Source organism: Parus major, chromosome 5 (genome assembly GCF_001522545.3).
Source record: "Parus major isolate Abel chromosome 5, Parus_major1.1, whole genome shotgun sequence".
Lineage (NCBI taxonomy): Eukaryota > Metazoa > Chordata > Aves > Passeriformes > Paridae > Parus > Parus major.
In genome coordinates this window covers 37,220,505-37,244,554 of record NC_031774.1, presented here as the reverse complement: position 1 = coordinate 37,244,554, position 24,050 = coordinate 37,220,505, and the positions used below count along the sequence as shown (strand labels likewise).

General features: G+C 37.5%; 1 protein-coding gene across 1 annotated transcript; it reads right to left on the bottom strand.

Annotated features, from left to right (window-relative positions):
- Positions 1–611: 611 nt before the first annotated feature.
- BRMS1L (BRMS1 like transcriptional repressor) lies at positions 612–22,634 on the bottom strand. The gene is made up of 10 exons (XM_015631722.2): positions 22,421–22,634; positions 17,767–17,857; positions 14,312–14,439; positions 11,563–11,642; positions 8,457–8,553; positions 8,014–8,097; positions 6,593–6,657; positions 5,105–5,144; positions 4,214–4,340; positions 612–2,599 (listed from the first exon to the last, which is right to left on the bottom strand). The coding sequence occupies exons 1-10, from the start codon at positions 22,554–22,556 to the stop codon at positions 2,476–2,478; spliced, it is 972 nt and encodes a 323-aa protein (XP_015487208.1). The 5' UTR covers positions 22,557–22,634; the 3' UTR covers positions 612–2,475.
- Positions 22,635–24,050: the final 1,416 nt, after the last annotated feature.

The following is a 24,050-nucleotide window of genomic DNA, read 5'->3' as shown; positions in this document are numbered from 1 at the left end:
TGTTTGGCGAAAGCTCAACTGCATCTCCTCTGAAATGTAACTATTGATAGAGAAGCCTTTTCTACATATGTACAGAAAGTTATTTTTGTCACTCATTCTTGTACTCTTGTTCTTCACTTACTTACCTTTTCACATATTACAGAATTCCTTCCAGCACCTTACAGATCTAAATCCCATTTGTAGGTTAAAACAATGCTACCAAAGCTTTCATGTAGTGGTGTAAAAGACAAAACAGATGGACAAGAGGCTAACAATGTCTCTACTTCAAAGGACTAAAATCTGCAGAAGACACCTCTTACATTTTATGTTGGCTCAAGCAAAACATTAAGTGTTGAAATATTAAAAAGATACAAAGCATGTACAAATATGATTCACCTAAGCATGAAACAATTAACCAGTTATAAACAAAAACCAACCTCACAGCTCTCCCATCACATATGCAGAAATGGTGACATGTCAAAAACAAAATCCACAGCTCAGTTTCCTGCACTTCTAGTAAGGCAACAAGTAGATTCCAGTTGTCTTATCACTAATCCATACTGCTATGATTATTACCTCTCATGTTGATATGAACTGCTTTTATTCTGAATTAAGGAGCCACATTCACAAAGTGTCAGTCCAAACTGCAAGGCTTTATGAAGCAAAGTTTTGCTTTGTAGAAGATCATATCAGAAAAAGCTGCAGGAATAATCAATTGCAGCTAGAGAGATGCAAACTACAAAAGAGGTATGAGGAAAGGGGTGAATCACAAAAACTGTTTAGAATATCCAGCATGGCCTAAATACAAATGATTTCAAGCATGTCAACAGTTATGAGATTCTTAACAGCGTTTGTTTGATTTATAAATGTAACAGAATAAAGCTTCCATAAAAACTTTTGTAAGAGCTTGTAAAAACAAACAAAATCTATACATACAGACTGTCAAAAATCAAAAGAAAAAAGTGCAAGTCAAAAGATTTTTAAAAAAGCCTTTAGGCCTTTGGATTATTTAAAAATATTTCCCTTTGCCATTTGGTAGATCAGCAATTCCAACAAGACTAGAAAACCAAAGAACAAAACATAAAAGATGTCCACTACCACAGATCATTTATTTATATACTAAGTTAAAAAATGCAAATATTTAATTACAAAAAGTTTATCAAACAAATGTATACATATAGTTCATATTCATGTTAAAAGCCAACACGTCAATTGATACTTTATGTACATTTGATTTATAATGTCATACAATTGTAGAAAAGCATTACTCAGCAGAAACTGATTTGGCATTTGGAAAGAACTTACCACCCTGCACTAGAAGAGATGATTAATTTATATGTTACAATAAAAATATTTATTTGCTGTGATCGTTTAAAGCAAATGGATGCTTTATTTTCTCCAAGAAGAAATCATCATAAGTGGAGATTAAAGTGCACATAACCAACGCGTTAACAACTCTTCAACAATCCCATCTATCATTCTAGATGCTCGAAGCACATCACATCAAGGATTTAGGACTTTTCTCTGTGGCTAAAAGAGCAAGACTTTAGAAGACACTCAGCTTCCTAAGCTGCATGAAATACTTCTGGTGTACAATCAGATAAAACAGGGAACAGAAATTCTGAAAATAGTTTGATGAAAAACTCAGTGTAAATTCTCCCAGATATATGACATCTGGGGAAATATTTTCCTTTCCTAACAAAAACCCATCGTACTTCATACAACTGTGGACCAGACATGCAGGCCATGCAAGCGCATTTAACCATCCCCCCAGTCGTTCTTTGTGGGCTACGTATAACACGGGTTGGAGCAACACTGTCTACCTTATGCATACATTTTGCTGGCAATCAAGAAAAAACATCACCAATGATTTGTCTGCTAATGAATAGGGTCCTACACTAGAAAAGTGCTCTTCAAAAACATAGTTCAAAATATTGGCTTTCTCTCATTACAAGCAACATAGTAAACCTTACAAAATATAACACAGTCGGTACTAGTAGAGCTGTTGAGGACAATAATTTAAATAAATCAGTACACTTTGGATAAAAGAATGCTTATGCATGTTACAATCTATTCAAAAGCAACAGCTGAGCAGGCTAAATTTACATTCACAAGTGAAGCATGACACAGCCACTGAAAATAAAGTGAGTTGCTGGTAATTATGGTTATTTTTTTCACACCAACTGGTCACCAATGAGAAAAGAATTATTTTTTCTTCATTTTACAAATATGCTAAGTTTTGAAGCACTATACTTGAAGAGCATACTTCATATCTTAGGCACTGGACCCAATTTAGAGGCAAAATGTCTGTTAACAGGATTTACCCTCCTCAGGTTTCTGAAGGCCGCCCATATGAAGCTTACATACAGCACGACCAACACACATTAGATACTGCTGTAAATACATAAAGAATACAAAACACCATTAAATACAATTTTCACCCCATGGCACATCACACATGGCAATACCATTAGTTTCATATCCAGGGAGCAGTGGTCAGTTGTGGTTATGCTTTATTGAATATTTTCCTTTCTGTAGCTGAGAAATATACAGCTTAGACTTGCTTCCATCCGGTCTTTTAAACCAAACTTCATCATGGTTAATTGTTGTAATTATGGCACTACAGAAAATGAGGGAAGAAGGGTCAGGAGAAGAAAAACAAGAAGGATTTAGAAAGCTTATAAGCTAAAAATAACCTCAAAACTGCAGCTGTATTTCCACACAGTAAAATATGAAAATATGCATTAGTTGTAAAGGCTAGGCCCAAAAGATGCTAGCACCACTCTAAGAGTAGAGTTTTAACAGAATTCCTTCCAGCTACATGTGTCTCTAGTGAAGGTAGCTAATATTTCAGCCACCCATTTTACTCTCTTACAAGAAAACCCTAACAGGTACAAATACTTTAATTGTTTAAAAGAACAGTCACACAGAGAAAACACAATAAACTACCAGTAGTAAAAAAACAAGAAAAGCCTTGAAATTGCATTGAATATAAAGTACTTGAAAAAAAGTTGAACAACCTGAAGCCATCATTTAAGGCAAAAAAGGTATTCAGCTCTTACTCATTATACCAAGGCTATAAGAAATAAAACTGATTTACTGATTCACTGCCAAATAAGAAACTGAAAACTGATTTACTGATTCACTGCTAAATAAGCCCTGCTTTTAAGCTTCTTGTGGTAACCTTTAACACAAATTGTGAACAAAACTCCCTCCCCATACCCCACAGAAAAAATATCATTTCAAGTAGATTGACAGGGAAAATAGAAAGCACAAAACCAAACATTAAAGCAGTTATTAGAACAAAGGTCTATTGCATACTGAGTTTAACTTCCTCTAAGTCTTAGAAGTTGAGGGGGTCTTGAAAGCCCAGGAGAGCTCCACAGCATGATTGCCCTGTTAAGCATCAGTTTTTGGTTTCTGTCAGACACTGTATACTAAGGTCTTTACTTGGCCCTGTACAACTGCTGTGTTCTGCTAAATTAATCCAGAGGGTTTTTTTTTAATTTCAGACCATCTGTAGTTTACTAAAATACCTTCCTGTTTCAGCCCTGAACAAACACCAAAATCACCTAAATTTGTGACTCTTCACCATATACATGGAAGAAGAGAAACAGCCAGTTCTACAGTAAACTACTGACATATGAAATTAAAGTCAGATTTCCTGAGTATATGTACATATTTAATCAACACTGGGCTTAGACTTATTTGTCCCATTCAGTAAAAGGTAAGATATACATTTAATTTTAAATACACTCAGACTTTCAGATTTTACAAATAGTATCCATACAGAGAAAACTCATTTATAGATCTTAAACATTCGACCAAATTTACACTCTAATATTTTGACTGTTCCAAGGTAGAACTTTTCTTAAGAGAAGAAAATACCATAGAAAAGTTCCTCTCTTCTTTCAGAGCACTAATCAATGGAAAACAAAGCTTATCTTCAACAGCATAAAGTGTTTTCCCATAATTAAAAACTACCAAAAAATTACTCAAAAGTTATCAAAAACTAGTAACAGCTTAAATTGTTAGAGAGATTCTCAGTCAATTCCAACTTTTACTAGCCTCTTTCACAAGTCAGCATGCAACTTTGGTAATGCCTGTCTTCCAAGGTATACTAGTAAATGTCAGAGGTGGCAGTATTTCCACATAGGCCTTACTGGGCAATGCCATCATCCTAGTTATTGCTTAACATGAATGTACAGAGCTGCATAAACTAAATAATCTTTACCTTGTAGGACATTCATCTTTCTTATCAATGCATATCGTCTGGCCTCGTCCATACCACTCGCCGTCATAATAGAGTCTTCCTTCTTCAGATCTAGCACTATGTAGATGCTTTTCTAATTTGACAGGTGCTAAATTAAGTAACAAAATTGTTAGAATAGACTTCTAATAATTATTCTAATAAATATTAAAGTGGTAAAAGAATATTGACTTCACAGAAATCAGTTGTGTGGTTATATACACTTTCATCAAGTTATTTACACAGAATACATATTTTTCCAACAGTAGTCTGTCTCTTAATAATTGCACGAAAATTGGAAGCAATGTATCTTTTTATTTCCAGTCAGATAATTAAAAGTTGTATTTTCATTTTCAAATAGAAGCTATCCCCTACATGCCCCCTTGTCCCTTTTCCTCCTCACCTCCAAATATGTGATTTTACTTAGAAAGAACATGCTTCTCACTTCAGTGCCCAATATGAGTACTACTCCTTTCCCACATCTCTGCTTTTTCAGGGTTGTGGCTTGTGGTCAATGTGAGCATCCTTTGAAATGCCCCTGTAAGGTCCAGATGCTCTCAGTTTTCTGCTTAATCTTGTGCAAACACTGGCATAGCCTGCTAATATGAATTGCTGTAAACCACTGTTAGAAGCCTGAACTTTTGTTGATAACTTTCTAGAATCTGTGTCAACAGAAACAACAGCAATCAAGCTATACGTATCAGCACCTGAGAGAGGGGAAAGACAAAGGCCACATCTTCCAGCTACTTCATCCCATCCTCCATCACTATAGCAGTACTATAAAAAATACAGTGTGCCTGGATGCAGTTTGCATCGTTGGACACAGCATTGGACAAGACAAGTTCTGTCTTGTGAAACTAGACCACATTTACTTACGTTCTGGCTTTACCCTGTGTGGTCCCAGCGTAGCCATTGCCTTGAAACAAAAAAGAAAATTAAAATTAGTCAGCAGAGTCATTTTGTCTTAGCCACCAGCTTTAATTGTGAAGTAACATGCAGTAGTGTTTGCTTTTATATGCAAGTATATACTTGCGTTTACTTGCAAAAAAATACAGTGAGAATTCTAAAATAAAAATGTTCAATGGTGATTCGGTAGCTAAATAAAAAAGCATTTTGAGGGTGAAAAAATAATCACCTTCTTTATTAAGTTTTGATTTCAATAACTCAAGCTTTTCTAAATTAAATCCTCAAAATTGCTCTTATGTAATTGCGTCAAGAAAACACAAAATTACACTTAACTCATTCTGAAAACCAAAATGCTATATGAAGATCATAATCTTTTAATTTATAAGCTCAGAAATGTTATTTCATATAAACTCCAGACCACACAATCTTGAGAAAAAAAAAAAGGCATTTGAGAGTTTTTAGGGGTTCATTTGTTTGCTTTTTAGGGATTTTTAAATTTCCAGAAAAGGCAAAACCCTAGAAGATCATGGATTTGTTGCTATTCTTTAAAATTATGTTAAACTACAGAAAAGAACTCAAGGGAAAGATATTTTGTATCTGTTCCTCTGATGCAAAAGAAAGAGGAAAGTCAGACAAGTTCTCACATAAAGGTCACATTTTACTTCTTGTTTAGGAAATAGGTACAGGGAAAAAAAACAGGATAGAAACTGACTCAGAGCCAACTCCCCACCAAGTTTTTGAATTCACCTAAGTGGTTTGCTATTCCCTAAGCTGGGATGCACCAGGATCCTAGGGGAAGCTTTCTGACTGCAGGTACAAGGCAAGGATAGCATTTCATTACACCAAGATCCTTCAACAGTCTTACAATGATCTAAAAAAGGCATTATGCAATTAAAAGCTGGATTTATTTTTTCAAATACATCAACTGACTAAACAAATTTCTCTTCCTATAATCCATAATTCTTTTTGTAATCTAAGAAAAACACAGCTCCTCATTTTTATGTAAATAAAGTATAAGGAGAGGTCAAAGCACAGAAATCTTAAAATAAAAACCTTACTATATGAAAACATGCCATATGAGATGTTGTCAAACCTCATAAAACAAAATCCTATCAGACTATCCCATCATAGTTTCTATCCAATTAGGCTAAACTATGAGAAAGCAGGTCCACTTAACACAGGCTTTAGGCTCACTTTAACATGGAAAATTATGGACTCCCCATTTTAGAGATATCTTCTTACACCACTTTAATAGATTCCTCTGTATGATTTGGGTAGAATAAGAAGAAATAGCAATTACAGCTTGAAGTGAAAGGATTAACTGACTACTGAAGAAACAAAAATCTATTTAGTGTTTTGATCATGTAAGAAATCCAGTTACATATTTTTAATTAACAAAAGGACTACATGTGAACCCAAATAAATCCACAGGGACTGGCATTCATTCTTTCATTTTACCTTTCTTATTGTTGTCCAGTCTTCAAGTATATCAAGGTCTTGTAACATATAAACTATATAAGGGCGTGGAAATGTTAGGGAAAACTCTTTTAAAAGGAAATAATAAAAATACACTGATATTTGTAGAAAGATATTAATAGCTCTGTTGTGAAGATCTTTCACAAAAAGTGTACCAACACGAAGTAAAAGCTCAGTGCAAACACATCCATCTTTGAATTATGCAACCTGAAAGTACATTTTAAGAATTATTAAGAGGTAATAATAGTATGTAGATATTCAGACTATTGGAGTTCAACATAAGGGTAAGATAAACAGCTGAGACACAACCATTCCATTCCTAACAGTTCGAAAACTTTTCTATTTGCAATAATTTAAATTACAATTAAAATTCATTGTAATTTCAATGTTCCACTGCAAAACAGCACCTACAGTAGTATCAGCTTAAATAAAATCATTATTTTTATAGTATTCTGCATCATGTATCTTCAGAACAAAAGTATGGTCAGCACCACATAACTGAGTATCAAATATCAAAAAAACAGGAGGTAGAAAGGCAAAGTCCCCTTCCTTAAGCTATCAACTGCAAAATAAAAAATGTGTATTAGAACAGCACATGAGCTTCAAATCAAAATTCCATATAGTACAGCTATTCCATTACAATAGTCTTCACTTTCTACTTCATTTCTCCCCATTTCATCTCTGAAAAATATGTTGAGCAAAAGGTGCTATGGATGTTAAAAAAAAAAATCTAAAATGGAGAGCAAGCTTAAACTTAAATTCCATTTCAAATTTTAGAAGTCTTAAAATACTTTCAAATTTGTTTTTCTCTAAATAGCTAAAAATAACAAATCAAAAGCTGTGTAAAATTTCTAGGTATTTGCTTTGCAGAAATCTGACAAGTTCACAACTGTTTCTAAACTACAGTCAAAACAAACAAATTCATTTATTTCACAACTGAAAGGATTTTTAGCTTTAGAAACTGTCTGAAATTGCTGAGATTCTATACCTAATACTATATTAGCATTTTTGGTTTGGAATATACTCTAAAATGGCAAGGTAACTCAAAATTCACGGAATCAAATGCTATTTATATGGTCAGTTGGTGAAGTTCAAGTGGCCTAATTTGATTCTGCTTTTGCCTTGTAACTCTATTTTTCTTTAAGAGCTAGAAAAACCAACTTTTAGAAATATTTTCTACATAAAACTAGTAGCTTGGTAAGAGAATCTTAATTTCAATATTCATGATGGGATGAATGTGTCAACATGGCTTTTCTAATCTGAACAGACTAATGTCTGTCATACAAAAAACAGTTTTGATAATGCATAATCATTTCAACTTGATCTTAATGACATATGTAATAAAGTTAGCTATAAAACTGCAAGCACTACTAGAAAGAACAATGATTTCAGTAAAAGGATATCTGATACAACAACAGGTTTCTTCTTATCTGGGCTAAATGGATCCTTCCTTTTCTTCCTGGACTGGAGCTCATCATTCCATAATTCTGAAAAGATATAATAAGAATATGCTATGAATCAGAAACATTTTCATGTTTAGCTCTTTCTATAGCAGAAAACATTGTGCAAAAATGAAAATTACTATTTTCTGGTGAGATGCTGTTTCTAAACAGAACAAAGGTTTTATAAGATTATGTACATAGATTAATACTCTCAAAGACACAAGGGATGCTGACAACTACTAAACAGAAGTTGAAGTTTAAATTCAACCCCTGCCCAAAGTCTACAGCTGAAGAGAATTCCAACAGATAATCTAAAACTCACTAGAAGTACTAAGTGTATAGTAAACTAATCAGTAGCCAGCAGAAGATGAAAAACAAATTAAAAAAACTGAATTTCCATCTACCTGAGGTAATGTCAATGCTATGTCTGTCTTCTTCAAGTCTTCTAATCTTCTCTTCTAGTTCACTTTGTACAGTATCATACAAGAGAAGCTTCTCACTCTATAAAAGCAAGATTACAGATTTTTACATTATTGAGTTCAATAATCTAAATATTGACAACTTAAGGTATCAGTGGAAGGAACATAAGAACAGCTTTTTCAGAAGTCACAAAGCATATGACATCTCTATCCACTTTCTTAGCATGAGATCCTAGCTCCTTAAAGACAGCACGCTCACTTAACACAAGTGAAAATATAATTACAGATTTATCAACTACTGGTACCAAGAGTAATTAAGAGCATGCAGCTAGCTCTCCAGAATAACTTTGCATTTTGACACAAATACAGTACTTTTCTTCTGGATAGAAAATATTTACTCACAATGGGTAATTGTAAACTATGCCACCTTTCATTACAAATCACAAAAGCTAATGTTTTCATGGGAAACTTTTTTATAAAACTACCTCCTTACTAAATTACACAGTATCTATATAAATCAGTTACTCTTAGCATCAAAACCCACTAAATTCTCTAAAAGAGTAATCTGGAATTAAGCTGTTTCAAGCCTTAAGGAAATAGCTTTACTGCTCTTTCATAAACTTGCATATTTCCAAAACTATGAGTAGAAAATACAGCAAATTGTTTAACATTCATTTTCAGTGAGCAATGTCTTCAACAACTCTGGAAAACAGAGAGCTTGGACTTACTGAAAAAGCAGGGTAAGCAGCCCAAGTCAATGCATCCAGCTATCTGCTCCCATGTCTCTGTCAGAAGTGGCAGATCCCTACAGCCAAATGAGCAGATGTCTGCACCTCAACTGCTCTTGCCCACAGCACAGTAACAAAAAATTCCCTTTAACTGTGTTCAAGCTAGTTTGCTGGAGTGAAGCAAATTGGTTGGAATGGACAAAGAATGCTATTCTACAAAATGATTGTCATGCTTACCTTTCCCTCTAGCTACAAAGTATTCAAATTCTAAAGACCTCCTTTCACATATTTTTCAACCCCTCATTATAAAAAAACATTTCCCAGGTGAATTTAAAAGGCAGAAGCTTTTTTACATATATCTGAAGTGACAATTGAGTGTTATCTGTTCTGAGACCATTTTAAAATTAAATAGTGTTTGTGTTTAGACATGTGTTCTGCTTCAGATACCTGGTAACAAATAAGGTGTGAAAAGCTATTACAGGCATCAGAGGCATTCTTGCTGAATGGTTATACTCCAGAGCAACAGTAATTCTACAAGCAGAATTTCTGACTTACTAGAGCTTTTTCCCCCAAGAGACTTGTACTGGATGGTGAATTCTGAATGTTTCACATAACAGCAAAACAAGGGACAAAGTCCACCTTAAATAGGAATAATACACAGCCAAAGCAAATCATTCAATCATGGATAAGAGACCTTGCAAGTCTTACAAGATTCTGTCCAGCCCCAGGAGTATTCACAGCAGCAAAGACAGCCAGTAATGAGGCATCTTTCATAATACCTAATTCTTTCCCACGGCATCAAGAAAATGGAAAGCTTTTCGAAAGCATACATGCACATTCTTGCTTTATTGGTACAGTAGGAACCAGGAATTCAGGAATATGGTGAACCACTCAGAACACCTTTAAGCAACTGTAAGGGGGTTGAGGACAACTTTGATGAAAACCTCAGGATCTAAGCAGCTATGCTCAGGATTGGATATACATGTACTTGAGTGTTTGTACTACAGTATCCAATATTTAGATACATGAACAGGAATCTTTATGTTCAAGGAGTATTTTTCTCATAACTGTTTTTGAAATGACAACTCTATCAGTAGCTGTCTAATGCTAATCTCAAAAATATTTATTTGGTTTTGTTATTAAAAAGTAAGACATTTCTTGCTAAAATTATGTCAGATATTTTGGTTACTTTCTTGGTAATCTTTTTATGAAAAAGGTAAAAAAAAATAATGTGGGAATCTATTAATAAGAACTTGATAATGAAAAATAAGAAGCCTTAGCGATAGATAGATAGATAGATAGGTAAAGTCAAACTAATAAAAATTCTTCAACATTTTCATTAACAACTCAGACAGAGGACTCAAAGGAGTACTAAGTAAATTTGCCAACACTTGGAGGGGCTGCTGACTCCCTCAAGGTCAGAGAGGCCCTGCAGAGACTGACAAATGACAGGGCTGGCCAATTGCCAACCAAATGAAGTTAAAAAAGAACAAGTGCTGGATTCTGCATCTGGGACAGGACAATCCTGGATGTATAGACTGGGGAATGAGAGGCTGGAGAGAACCCAGGGGGTCCTGGTTGATGGCAAGCTAAATCTGAGCCAGCAGTGCCCTGGCAGCCAGGAGGGCCAACCCGTCCTGGGGTGCATCAGGCACAGCATGGCCAGCCAGGCAAGGGAGGGGATTGTCCTGCTCTGCTCTACACTGGGGCAGCCTCAGCTCAAGTGCTGGGGCAGTTTTGGGCACCACAAGTTAAGAAAGTTAGTAAGCTACTACAGAGTGTCCAGAGGAGGGCCAGAAGGATGATGAAAGCTCTGGAGGGGAAGCCGTATAAGGAGAAGCTGAGGTCACTTGGTCTCTTCAGCCTGAGGGGACTGAAGGGAGATCTCATCCTGGTCTTCAGTATCCTCAGAATGACAGATACCAAGCAGAAGGGCAGAAAGCAATCTCATTACTCTTGTGACCAGAGATAGGATTTGAGGAAAAGCAATGAAGCTGAGCCAGGGGAGGTTTAGGTTGGGTATCACGAGAAGGTTCTTCACCCAGAGGGTGGTTGAGCACTGGAACAGGCTCCCCAGAAAAGTAGTCCCAACTTGTCTGAGTTCAAGAAATGTTTGGACAGCACTCCTAGGCATGTGGTTTGATTCTTGTGTGTCCTGCACAGGGCCAGGAATTGGACTAGATCATCTTGATGGGTCCCTTCTAACTCAGCACATTCTATGATTCTAGTTTTTAGCTTTGAATAACCTCTTGCATGGGCTTAAATATTACACAGCAATTGCATTCAAATAGCGAATAACCGGAAAAGCATGACAAACAGTAGTTACATGATATTAGCTATCAAAATGAAACAGCTGGCACAACCTCACAGTGCTGTCGAGAGGCTTGAATTTCACATTCATATTTGTTCTTCACAGATTCCAGACAAAGCTCTCTATAGATACCTGCAATCAGACAAATTATAGCAATATTACTTTCTTTAGCAAATATCCAACTTCAGAATTCTATTTTAAGACTGCCTGCAAGTCCAAACACATGCACACAGTGGAAAATACATATGTATTGTATTAGGCACTTAGAGTGACTGGCTGCTTTAAAGAATAAAAACAAGAACAAGTAAATCCTTAATTCTGAAGATCTGAGGAAAACTAAATGTTATTTTAACTCCCTCTCCTGTCAATCAATAAATTACATCAGTGGTCACACTAACTTTAGAAAATATGTCTGTTTCATATTTCTGATCAAACTATCCTGAACATTATCAGTTTTCAAATTTAAACACTGAATGACTGTTTCTGTTTTCTAATTAGCATTTAAAATAAGGTTTTGGGGTTTTAAAACAGCTAGAAAAATAATTGAAATAAAAAGGTTTTACAAATTAACATTTGGAGTAAGACTTACTTTATAATGCAAGACCTTAATAAATTACATTCATTAACAAAACTGCTCCATTCTTAAAACAGTCACCTTGTGATAAAGGGTACCACTTCTAAGTATTAGGAGCATTTTTAGACATTTCTGGAAATGTGTCCACTAAGCAGCTGAAAAAAAAACTGAGAGGTATCTGAAATGTAATATCTGGCATCCATCAATAGAACTCGATTTAATATATTCAAAGCACTCAACAGAAAACATTTATATTGCTTCAGATTAGAAACTTGAAGAGTTACGTTTGCATACACAGTGGTGGTGTCTTGCAACTGAAAAACTTTCAAAACCAACTTCCCTTATAATTCAACTTACTAGAAATGAACACAGTACTAGAGGAACAAAACTACTAACAGCAATCCCTCTGAAAAACAAACCAAGTATTGCATCAATCAAGTTTCCACAGTGATGCTATTCTAGAATTCAAAATTTTTTTTTTACAATGCTATGTTATGCTGGCTTTTATTTTCTTAATGTTTATGGCTGACTGGCATATTTAGGTCACTGTTTATTCGCCTGAAATTGAAAAATATAGGTATGAACTGTTCTAGAATAAACAGCTGTTTTTCTGACTTGCTGTAACAGTCAAAATTCACATTTTGTGTGAATAGAGCCTTAGAGAGCTGAGGAGCACAAGTTTCTTTTCTAAAACAGATGCAATTATATCCAAAGTTTAGCTAAATATAGTTTTAGTTTGGGGGTTTTGTCACCACTTCCTCCCCTTTCTCAGGTAACAGTAGGTCCTTACAGATTACCTGCTGGATCTCAAGTCCTGCTATTACCCACTTGTGTCAAGGTTCTCAAACTGTAAGAGCAAATAAGCCAGCTCTGCAGTCTATTGCTTTCTCTGGAATAATTTTATTAGGGTCATTCAGTTGGGGACAAATGGAAAAAAACTGTTTTATATTCTCGGCTTCAAGGAAACCGCTGTTTTTAAGATGTTTGTTTTTTTTTACATTGAAACATGGCTCTTCAGGAGCTGAAGACCAATCAGGAGAATGTGTAATATGCTGTATATCCCATATCCACCTACATGAAAGCACTGATGGACAGCCACATTTAAAACTGAAAATTAAAAGCCTGGATTAAGGTTGCTTTTATACCAAACCTTTTGCAAATTCAACTGAGATCGTCCTGCAAAGCTTAAGTGGGCTACTTAGGGCTAGTCATATAAATTTGGGCTAAGAACTTTAAACCCAGAAATCCTGGGTCAGCAGCTGAGAAAAAGCATTAGAAATAAGACCTGGAGGGAGAGAAATGCAACGGATCTAAAGATTTCAAATTGTCAAAGTCAGAAGTACCAATGAAGACATACTGGGTAGTACTGAAACAGCACTAGTATTACAGAAAGTATAAGGTGGCTTGGCATTTTTCAGTTAGCCTGCACCATGTTTCTGCTAAATTTCTCAGGAAAGACACTGGTACAGCTTCTCTGGCTACAGAGATGACAGGTGTCTCTCTTTTGGCTCTCTGACAGCCTGTGTTAGGTAATCCTTAGACAGCTGAATCCTCCTAGTGGAATCAAGCTGTAACATGAAACAAATTTACAATAGGAAAGCATAGTCTTCCTATAATATTAGCATTTCATATGATTATACAGTTGTATTTAAGAAGATAAATGTTCTTGCCTTCTTCTATGAGCACAAAAACCTGTATAAACATTAGTTTTAATAACTAAAATTCAGCTTAGGGAAAAGCACCAAGGACAAGAAGTTCCTCCTTCCCTAGACAGAACAGAAAGATAGGAGCAGAGGAGTAGAAGAGAGACAGACTAGAAGGGCAGGAAAAAATGTCAACATATTAGATAGCAAGCATCTCATGATATAACACCTACATATCACTTCAAGAGTGACCATTGTGTACACTTGATCCCAAACCTTCTGACTAAAAAAATTCTTAGTTTTTACTCAGTAATTTTGTTCCTGCTACACAAAGGCAAGTATTAAATGAAACATAAAAAAACAAAAAGACGTATTTTTAGTGTGGTATTATCAAGCAACTTATGCAAGGAGGTAAGCAACATATTAATTTTGACTTAAAAAGTACTTCATATTTAAAATTATGCTGCAGTATTTCTAACTGTAAAATACAATCCTTGTTCAATTCTAAAGAAAACATTAGATTGACCTTAAAATGCATAGCAAGTTTCTACTCTGAAACAGCAATACTCATTTTACATGCCTACCTGCCACCTTGGTTCGGATTTGCATATTTTCTTGTAAAGCTGCCAATGGTTCTAAATATTCAGGTGCTTTTCCAGCTATGACCTCTTGTAGCTTTGCATCCACTTGGCTTAATCTTTCTTTGTAAAGTCTTAAAATAACAGAAATAAAAGTAGATATTTTATTTAAAATAAAACACAAGTTAGAAGAAATATTCTTAAAATAACTATTTGTCATCTCTTTGTTAATGCTATGGAACACTGAAACAAAATGAGGATTTGCTAGTGTTTGAATTTTCCAATACATTTTTTTTTTTGAACAACATTATCCATGTCTACTCTGAAAAGCAAATGCAAACAATCAGAAGTGCAGAAAGGATAAAATTAAATGTATCTCCATCTCTAAGGAAGAAAAAAATATTGCACATCTGTTAATAATAGGACATGAATCAACATGGAAGAGGACATGAAAAGGTAGTACAACATGTAAGAACAAACTGGGTTATTTCATGAGAGAGAAAGATAAACAGTTTGTGGACAGAAATGATCATTCACATTTGGGTTCACCTATCTGCTCCCATACTACCATACACCAAGGAAAAAGAGATGCAGGTGCTTAATGAAGCAACCCTCAATTCAACTCCTGTGAAAATCTACATGTTGTGTACTATTATAAATATTATGAGATAATTTCTGATATACTACATTCCTGCCAAAAGGAAGTGTAATTAAAATATTTTTATTTTACCTGAAATTCAGTCATCCCATAAAAGCTGATATTTTCTGGCAGACAATGAAAAAAATCTGCTTGCACTCTGAAGAATTTAATGTAATATCAATTATAAACATTTCAATCTCAATAAAGCTCCACTTACTTGTAACTGTTAGTGTCCCATGTTAGAATCATTAATAAAACTAACTTTTTCTGTTCTCATTTTGCACCCCACAATCAAAAGGTGAAAAATTAAAGCAAACATGTACAAACCCTGTAAGTGTTATAAACACATCAGTTGTTACCTATTTACATAGACATAACAGATGTCCTTGGGACAAGGATGCTGCTTTTTACTTAAACTGCATAGGTTAAGTAATTAATTAGACAAAATAAAGTTCATGTATGTTGATATATGAAGACCTCTTTGAGAAGTAAATGTCTGTTCACCTTGCCACCAGGATCAAGTGTTACTCAGCTATTACATTATGCAGCTGATCAAACCCCAGTTTGCTGGGCTTAACCCCTGATGAGCATGCTCTGCACAAGGTGGTTAACACAGAGCTACAGCAGAATTATTTAGCCAGACCATAAACCTGGGTGCACAGTGCACCTGAGTCAGTCACTAACATTTGGTTACACAGCACCAAGTGCCAGCTACATAAGAGCAAGTAGTATGGACTGGTGCTGTCAGCACCTGGTACCATCCAGCAGCTGATGGACTACAACTATTTATCTAGTACTTTCAAACAGTGATTTTTCTAAAATGAATAAATGCTATCAAGCCACTATAAATGCTACTTATCTCAAAATGTCCAAATTCAGTTTCCCTGAAACCGATGAGGAAGCAGATCCAACTATTACACCATCTCTGCTGTTAGTTGTGATAAAAATCCTATTGTTTATGCATTTTTTTCTACTTTCCCAATGTCATCATCTTTCTCTTCACAGCTGCTTCTCCCTATAATCCCTCTTCCATGACTCTAATGCTCCATTTCTGGTATTCCCACCACCACTGTTCTTCCAGCCTACACAAATACCTCAATCTCTCAACTAACCAATGTGTCTCTACAGCACCTTCCTCCATATACCACAGCCTTACCATTTCTCCAACACCAATTGTAAGCCCTAAGCCCCCTAAAGAATTTGTTCCTTCCTCTCAAGAACACCCTCTCTCACATTCTCTCCTTAAAGATCTGTTTCCACAAATTGTTTTCAGTCATCCAAGCTGCTGAACAGATGGAAGAGTAACACTGAACTCAAAAGCTGACAGTTTTCCAAATGCCAAACCAATCAGTACCAACTGATCATCACCAACAGCATCAGCTGGCTGCATTTCCCAGGTTTTTCCAGGCTCAGCCCAAAGAACAGCAGGACAAACAGTCTTCTCTAGACACTGCAGCAAGGAATTTCTTGTTGGGCAATTTTTTCCAGACCCTATTATTTCCAGATCTCACAGTGTCCTGTTATGCAAAGCAAGTTATAGGTCTCAGTTCTGTAGCAGAAAGAACTATTTCACAATATAAAAATGCATCTGAACCATATTAACAACTGACTAAGTTATCAATTAAAGCATATGCCCAAGAACAGACCAGGTCTTCTCAAGTTTTACTTACCAAGTACCTTATTAAGTTAGCTACCAAAATATCACCAATTTAAACTTGAACAGACATATCTAACTTGCAGTTAAAATAAATTAACTTCACATACACTGCTGGAGCTTGTCCAAAGGACAATGAAGCTGGTGAAGGGCTTGGAGCACAAGTCCTGTGAGCAGTACTGAGGGAGCTGGGGTTTAGCCTGGAGAAAAGGAGGCTCAAGGGAGATTTTACTGCTCTCTACAGTGACCTGAAAGAAGTTTGTAACGAGGTAAGGGTCAGCCTGTTCTACCTGGTAACAAGAGGCAGAACTAGAGGAAATGGTTACACCAGGGGAGGCTTAGACTGGATATTAGAAAAAATTTCTTTGCTGAAAAAGGGTTCAAGCATTGGAACAGGCTGCCCAAAGAAATGGTGGACTCCCTGAAAGTGTTAAAAAATATGCACAGATGTGGTGCTTAGAGACATGGTTTAATAATGGACATGGCACTGTTAGGCAAATGGCTGGACTTCATGATCTTAGAGGTCTTTTCCAACCTTAATGATTCTATGATACAAATGACAGGCTGTAATAGAAATAACAATCACTTTTGAATAACTGTGGCTATTAAGTTTATCTCTTAAGTAAGTTTTTTACTATCTACTTATGTAGATATTATGGCAGACTGAGAGATAACAGTATTTTCATTTTATCTTGTACTGGTACCAGGTTTGCAGTAATTACAAGAAACTCTCATTAGTACCAAATATAAAAAAATACTGCTGAAAAAAAAAGCCCAACCTAATTTCTTACTTAGCAAAGACAATGCATTTAGGTCTGTCCCACATATATAAAAGTATGGCAATGATATTGAATGAATAAGTAATTCAACAAAATCTCAAATTTTCCTGAATTCCTTGGTTCTACTAGGGATTTTGATGCAACAGAACCAGATTAGCCCTTCACAGGAACAACATTTCAAAACCATCCTTACAGTGAAACAAAAAATACATTAATACATGTAGAAGCATTCTAGAGCAACTGCGTGCAAGTAACTTCAGATTTTGCAGTCCTTACTCTTCTCCAAAAGTAGCATCCACATATATGAAAGACAAGAAACACCAGCTGCACACAATATTTTCATGGAAAGGATCCTCAAATGAGGCATTTGAAACATTAAAATACTTACTGATCTTTAAGGTCTGTAAATTGCTTTTCAAGATTGGACATTTCATCTAAACATTCCATTCTTCTTCTTTCACAGTCCTCATCATCCATTTCTAAGAATAAAAAAAAAGTTAACAATGTAATTTGCAACCAAATAAACTGGATATGTTTCTAGTGAATGCAGAAGGGAATCCAAATTATAGCCATGAACAGTTTCTCTCTTATATAATTATTCTCATATAGCAGAATATGAGAAATCACTTGGCATACAAGCTACAAAGCATGAAACCTGGATCTAATTCTAGAATAAATTCCATAAACAGAAATTCTTCTTCCTCAAAACAGGAAACAACAGCATTGTAAGACCTCAAGAGGGTAATTTAATGACTGAAATACAAAGAATACATAAGGATGCATGAAACAGAAAAACTAAACAATGTATATCACACCAAATGAAAGATACCATTAAGCATGAGCAGTTATAAGCCACCACTGAAAATTCAAGTGTATCCTGGGTTAGTACAAACAAAAGCAATCCCTGGAACGCAAGCATAGTTCAGTGCTACATTTGTCATACAAAATTCAAGATTTGTTTTATTAATATTCTTTAAAGAAAAAGTAACATAATTTTGAAACAAGTTTCATCCTATCCAGTTGGAAGAGTTCCTTGAAGTTGAAATATTAACGTAAAAATATTTCAGTTCATTTTAATGACCATTTGAAATTACTCTAATGAAACATTTCTTAACCTGAAAAGTCTAGAACACTGCATACACTTGACTTTATATGCTTTTATGCAACAAGAGTAGTAAATGTTAAACTCTTCTCACAGATTTTATTTCAATTTCTATTCCTGATTTTTTTTCATAATTTACCTAGGGAAGATAAAGCAACATAAATACACAATTTTTTGCCAAAACTTTTAATACCACCATTAAGACATCCAATGTCACTAAAATCAGTTGTTACCTCCATTGGTCTTTCTTAGACTAGAAAACTGAGAAACTAAGATACAAAATTCTTGTCTCTTTCCCAACCTTCTCAGAAAAAAAAAGAAAAGAGGGCTTTGTTAAGCCATATTCAAAAGTCAGATAAGTGAAACTGCTTTATAACAGCAGTGTCAGCAGGAATTAGCCCTCTACAGTTACACTGCAGCTGACCATTATCAACCAGCAGCAGGCATGCAGAAGGGATGGCCATGCACTCAGAAATTGGTGTGAACAAGCCAGATGCTTGACAGAAGGCACTGTCCTAAGGAGCCCTTACTTATGTAAGCAGTTACATTGGCAAGAAAAATCCTACCTCCTGACAGAGAGGCAAAGTAGGATCCTGAACCCAGCAGGGATCACTCTTTTAGGCTATAAACAACTCTGAGCTTCCTGCTTCTTCCTCACATTTTTCCAACAAACATATTTAACTGCTTCAAGCTGTCTCCTACACCAACTAGAGAATGCAGCATGCAATTCTTCATTCTTACTGTTTTGCAAAACAGCATGGCAATTAGTAAAGCTGATGAGGCGAAAGGAGTAGCTTCAGGACCACTAGCTACTTGGAAGGATCTGATTAAATCAGATTTGTCTACTCAGACCTCTCTGCACTTAACTTCTTCCTGAAATCATCACAAGCTTTTAAGACTAAAAACTGTACTAACCTTCTCTGCCTGGATATGAAAACCAACAGTCAGCAAACCAATACCAATCAGTATTACAAAGGCAACTATGAGTCCAAATTAAAGATCTAGTGAAGTCTGTCACATTAATGTCAGAACAATCAAAAAAGACAGTGCACAAAGTTTAAAAACACAATATAACCTGAAGTACTTGAAAGCAGAGCAAGAAAATTTGAAGACAGAACTTGGAAAAAATACAATGAATGGGGAGGGTGGGGGAAGAGCATATCAGGCTGTTAAGAGATTCTATTTACATTAAAATATTGCTCTCAAAAGCAAGGCAGAACCATAATCCCAGAATAAGGCTGAAAATCCTATTAAAGAACAGTTTTATTTGACTGTTTGATACAATATCCAAGCCAAAACAGATTTAGCAACTTCGAATTTGGCCAGATTTAAGGAATGTGGCAATCATATTACTCAGAGTTGTCAGAAGCATTTCTGTGCTACAAAAATAAATTTTCTTTAAAATGTGAAGGCACCTCCCAGTGAAACCAAACAGGAACACTGGGATAGCCACAACTTTTCCCCTTTATTCTCCAACACGTTTCAAATGTGTTCTGCTATACTTTTGATTCAAAGTATGTTTTAGTAAGGAGTTCACTCATAAGCTTTTCTTAAATCAACATGGATTTTATTGCTTGTGTATGTTTAGGGAGTACAAAGCAAGGAAAACTAGAACTGTAATCCTGGCTGAGGATCAGAGCACACCCACTGTTGGAGGGGAAAGGGACCGCATCTTACATTTTAAACCTGTGTTGAAAGGAAATTGCTATGCATTGGCATCTGAGGGTGCAGCTGACTTCCTTGCAGATAAAGAAATAACACACAGCTCTCTCCAATATCCTCTCAACTACAAATACTCTCAAAAATCTTTGATTTTCTGCCTAGAAGTCTTAATTCTACCTATAATTTATACTAAATGTCAACTCACATGCCAAGTTGCTCTTTAATTGTTTCATTTTTAGTCTTCCTCCAATAAGATACATAAAACGATGAAGATTTTCAGAGTCCTGAAATAGCTTTATTTCCCCACTTACAGAATTTCTTCCTCAAGGCCTTAAACAACACACTATGGAATATGCATTGCTGAAAAAGTAAAATGTTGTAAGCTTTAATCTCATGGCCTTCCAATTGAAAATTTACATCACAGGAGGTGGAAGATTGTTCATTTCATATTAAAACAGTTGCTGATAGGCCCGTCTTGTCTCAAAACTTCAGAGTTTTTATATAGTGTCATACTCCAAAAAGTACAAAAAAGTGTACAAAAACCTCTTGCAAAATCACAGTTGTTTTTTCCTACTATACTCAAGCAGTCCAACACAGTAATTAGGGCAACCTGGTTTAAAGATAAAAAAATCCACACAGCACCTAAAATAGCTTTTTTTAATAAGCTGTGACCCATATAAAGTGCTTTAAAAATTGGCCAAATTCTCCTCTGGGATAGTGAACACAATTTGTGGCTTTTTAAATTTATCCCTAACAAATTATTCAATATCTCAGCCAATAAAACACCTGTATTAAATACGTAACATCAAAATGAACAGGATAGAAAGAGTGCCAGCTCTCAAGGATGAATCATGCTGTTAGAGAACAGCACCTTTTGTATTCTCAGGCATCTACTAGAGACAGAAAAAAAAACAAAACGCTGAATGCAAGCAAAGCAAATGAAAAATTTAACCAAAAAAAAAAAAAGATTCATTACTAATTTCAATTGAGATTTATTTCTTGGGGTGCTAATTATTTTAAGTCCATAGAAACAATATGCTTCTAAGGAGTATGTCAAGACATTGAGACAAGCATGTAATTTTCTGTAATCATCATCCTTTAAGTACTCCCTTAAAAGCATTTCTCTGTGGAATGCGATAAAAATTATCTGGAAAGCTTCTTGTATTGTTTTAAAGAAACACGAACAGACTACATCACTTAAAACACGCTTACTCCTTCCTAATCCCAGACTCTCAGGCACATAGTGTGATTCTCGGGGTGTCCTGTGCAGTCAGGAGTTGATCTCAATGACCCTTCTGGGTCCCTTCCAACTCAGCATATTATACAGTTTTAATTTGGTGATATAGGAGCCTCAGCACTAAATCACTTAAGCTGCCAGAACCACATGTCAGGACTAGGACTAGTCCTGGTCCGCATCTATATCAGGACTTTTCTCAACTCACTAACCCTGTCCAACCTTCCTTTCCATCCAGTGTCTTGCATCTCATCTCTAGTCAAATAAGGCATCACAAACTCCTACCAGTTATCACCTGGAAGTATGTTTTAAGACCAAAGACAGAAAGTAGTAATCACAAGGAAAGTCTGAACAGACAGTAATAACCTTCTTAATAACACAGTGTAAATTAAGCATAGAAAAAGTAATCCCTTGAAAGCGAGATTTCAGCTACTAATGTAATTCAAAATTTACAGTCCATAGGGAAACTGTGGAAAAAAGAAGGGACCTTCAACTGAGCAGAGGTTGAAGTGATTTGCAAAAGAGGCCAATGGTATTGATAGGGCTTTCAATATGCCCACAAATACAGGTCTTAAAACACGTAGTTGAAAATTCATGAGCTTGCATGGCAATACGTACTTATATGTACGTACACACGTGGTCATGTATGCAGACGTACGTTCATATGCCAAGCCTTTAAGTGGAGACCTCAGCGAGGAGCCCCTCGGCGAGGATGCACTCAAGCCCAGCAAGGCACAAGCCAAGGCTCTCGCACGGAGCGGAGCAGCGCGGCCCAGGCCGCCATGGCCGGGCGCCAGCCTGCTCCGGAGCCGCCGGCTCGGGGCTCAGCGGGGCTCCCTGCCCATGCGCCCCGCCCCGTTCCTGCGCCCTGGCCGCCGGCCCGGAGACGAGCCGCCGAGCCAAAGCAAAGACTGGGCCGGGGTGGGGTGACCGGGGGGAGGGGGAAGGGGGGACACCGACAGCCGCCAGAGCCGGGACGGAATCGGTGTGCCCCCGGGGCAGCGCCGAGCGCTGAGGAAGCCGCCTTGCGGGCGGCTGCCGTACCTGAGCTGTCGCCCTCCTCGGAGACGGACGAGCTCTCGGTCTCCTCCTCCTCAGAGCTGCTGCCCTCGTTCTCTCCGTAGTCCACCTCCATCTCATCGTGATTATTCTCCTTCTTTTCCCGGGAATGGACCGGCATCGTCTCCGCCGCTGCTGTGGAGCCCCGAGCCCGCCCTTCCCGCCGCCGCTCTGCCACCACCGGCCGCTCCGCTCCGCTCCGCCCCGCCCGGTGCCCGCGCGCCCGCCCGCCCACTGGCCGAGTCCCGCCGCCGTCTGGCGTCAGCACGCGCGCGGCGTTCTGGGAATTGTGGTCCGCCCTGAGAGGAGAGGGCCGACAGGGCGCTCTGAGGGGTCGGGTGCGCGGTTTTCGCGCCCCTCTCCGCCCGGGGACACTCACAGAACTGCTCGGCGCTGAGAGAGGCTTCAGCGCGGCCAAGTTCGTAGAGCTTTGTACCTGCCCGCGTCTCTCGCAGGAGGCCGGGCGAGGCTGTGGCCCTGTGCGGCGCGGGGTTCGGTCGTGACCGTTCCCTGCCGGAGTAGCGGAGGGACGACGCGGGGCCTCACGTGTGCCCCACCATCCGCCTGGCCCCTGCCGAGGAGTTCTGCATCCGTGTGCCCCACCATCCGCCTGGCCCCTGCCGAGGAGTTCTGCATCCTGGCAAGCTGTCCCTTATGACTCGGATCTCAGAGGGGCAGAGGTCCCTGCGGTTGTTAAGGGGTAATTCTTTACTGTGAGGGTGGTGAGGAACTGAAACAGGTTGCCCAGAGAAGCTATGGATGCCCCATCTCTGGAAGTGTTCCAGGCCAGGTTGGATGGGGCTTTGAGCAGCCTGGACTAGTGGAAGGTGTCCCAAGCGATTTGGAACAAGATGATCGTTAAAGTCCCTTCCAACTTTAACAATTTTTTGATTCTATGAGTAGTGGCCTCCCCAGCAGAGCTTGCTTCTTCCCCAGTGCCACATGCTGTCCTGTACCCAGTGTGATGATTTAAATTAAATTAGTTGTAAGTTACAAACTTAACTAAAACTGACAGCTGTTCATTGAGAGTGGATATCAGAAGGGACTGAAGAGATAAGGCTGCAATCTGTGCAGGTTGGGATAATTTTTTTGGCTTTAAGTACCAGTACTTTCCTGTTCATTCACCAATTGCTGTTAATTGTGAAGATGTACATCATGCATAAGATGTACTGAATAGAAGTGACACCTTCTGGAAAAAGCTGTCTGAACTGTCCCCTTGCTCTAAGCAAGCTTCACCTCAGGACATATGCACATACAAGAAAGTCTGGCAGGGATCCTCAAGAGTCCTGAAATGCAGAGCTGGTTGTGGCCTGCAGGTCAGTGTGAGTGATATCTTTGGGGCGAAGTTGAGCTCATTGTACTGCACAGGCTCACTCCTGAAATCTGGGCCAGCTGAAAGAGCAATAGAAAAGCACTGTGTGTCTCAATGTGATAGGCCACTTCAAAGAAGTTAAGGTTGTGTGTGCCTGGCAGGAGCAGTTCTTCATATTGAAGTCCAAATTTAGTCCCTCACTGCTGTCTGGATGGATGTTATGGAGGCTATATTGTGAAGCAGTTAATAACTTGTTTCCCTATGGATTTCCACTTCCATAGCAACAGCTGCTCACCTCAACCA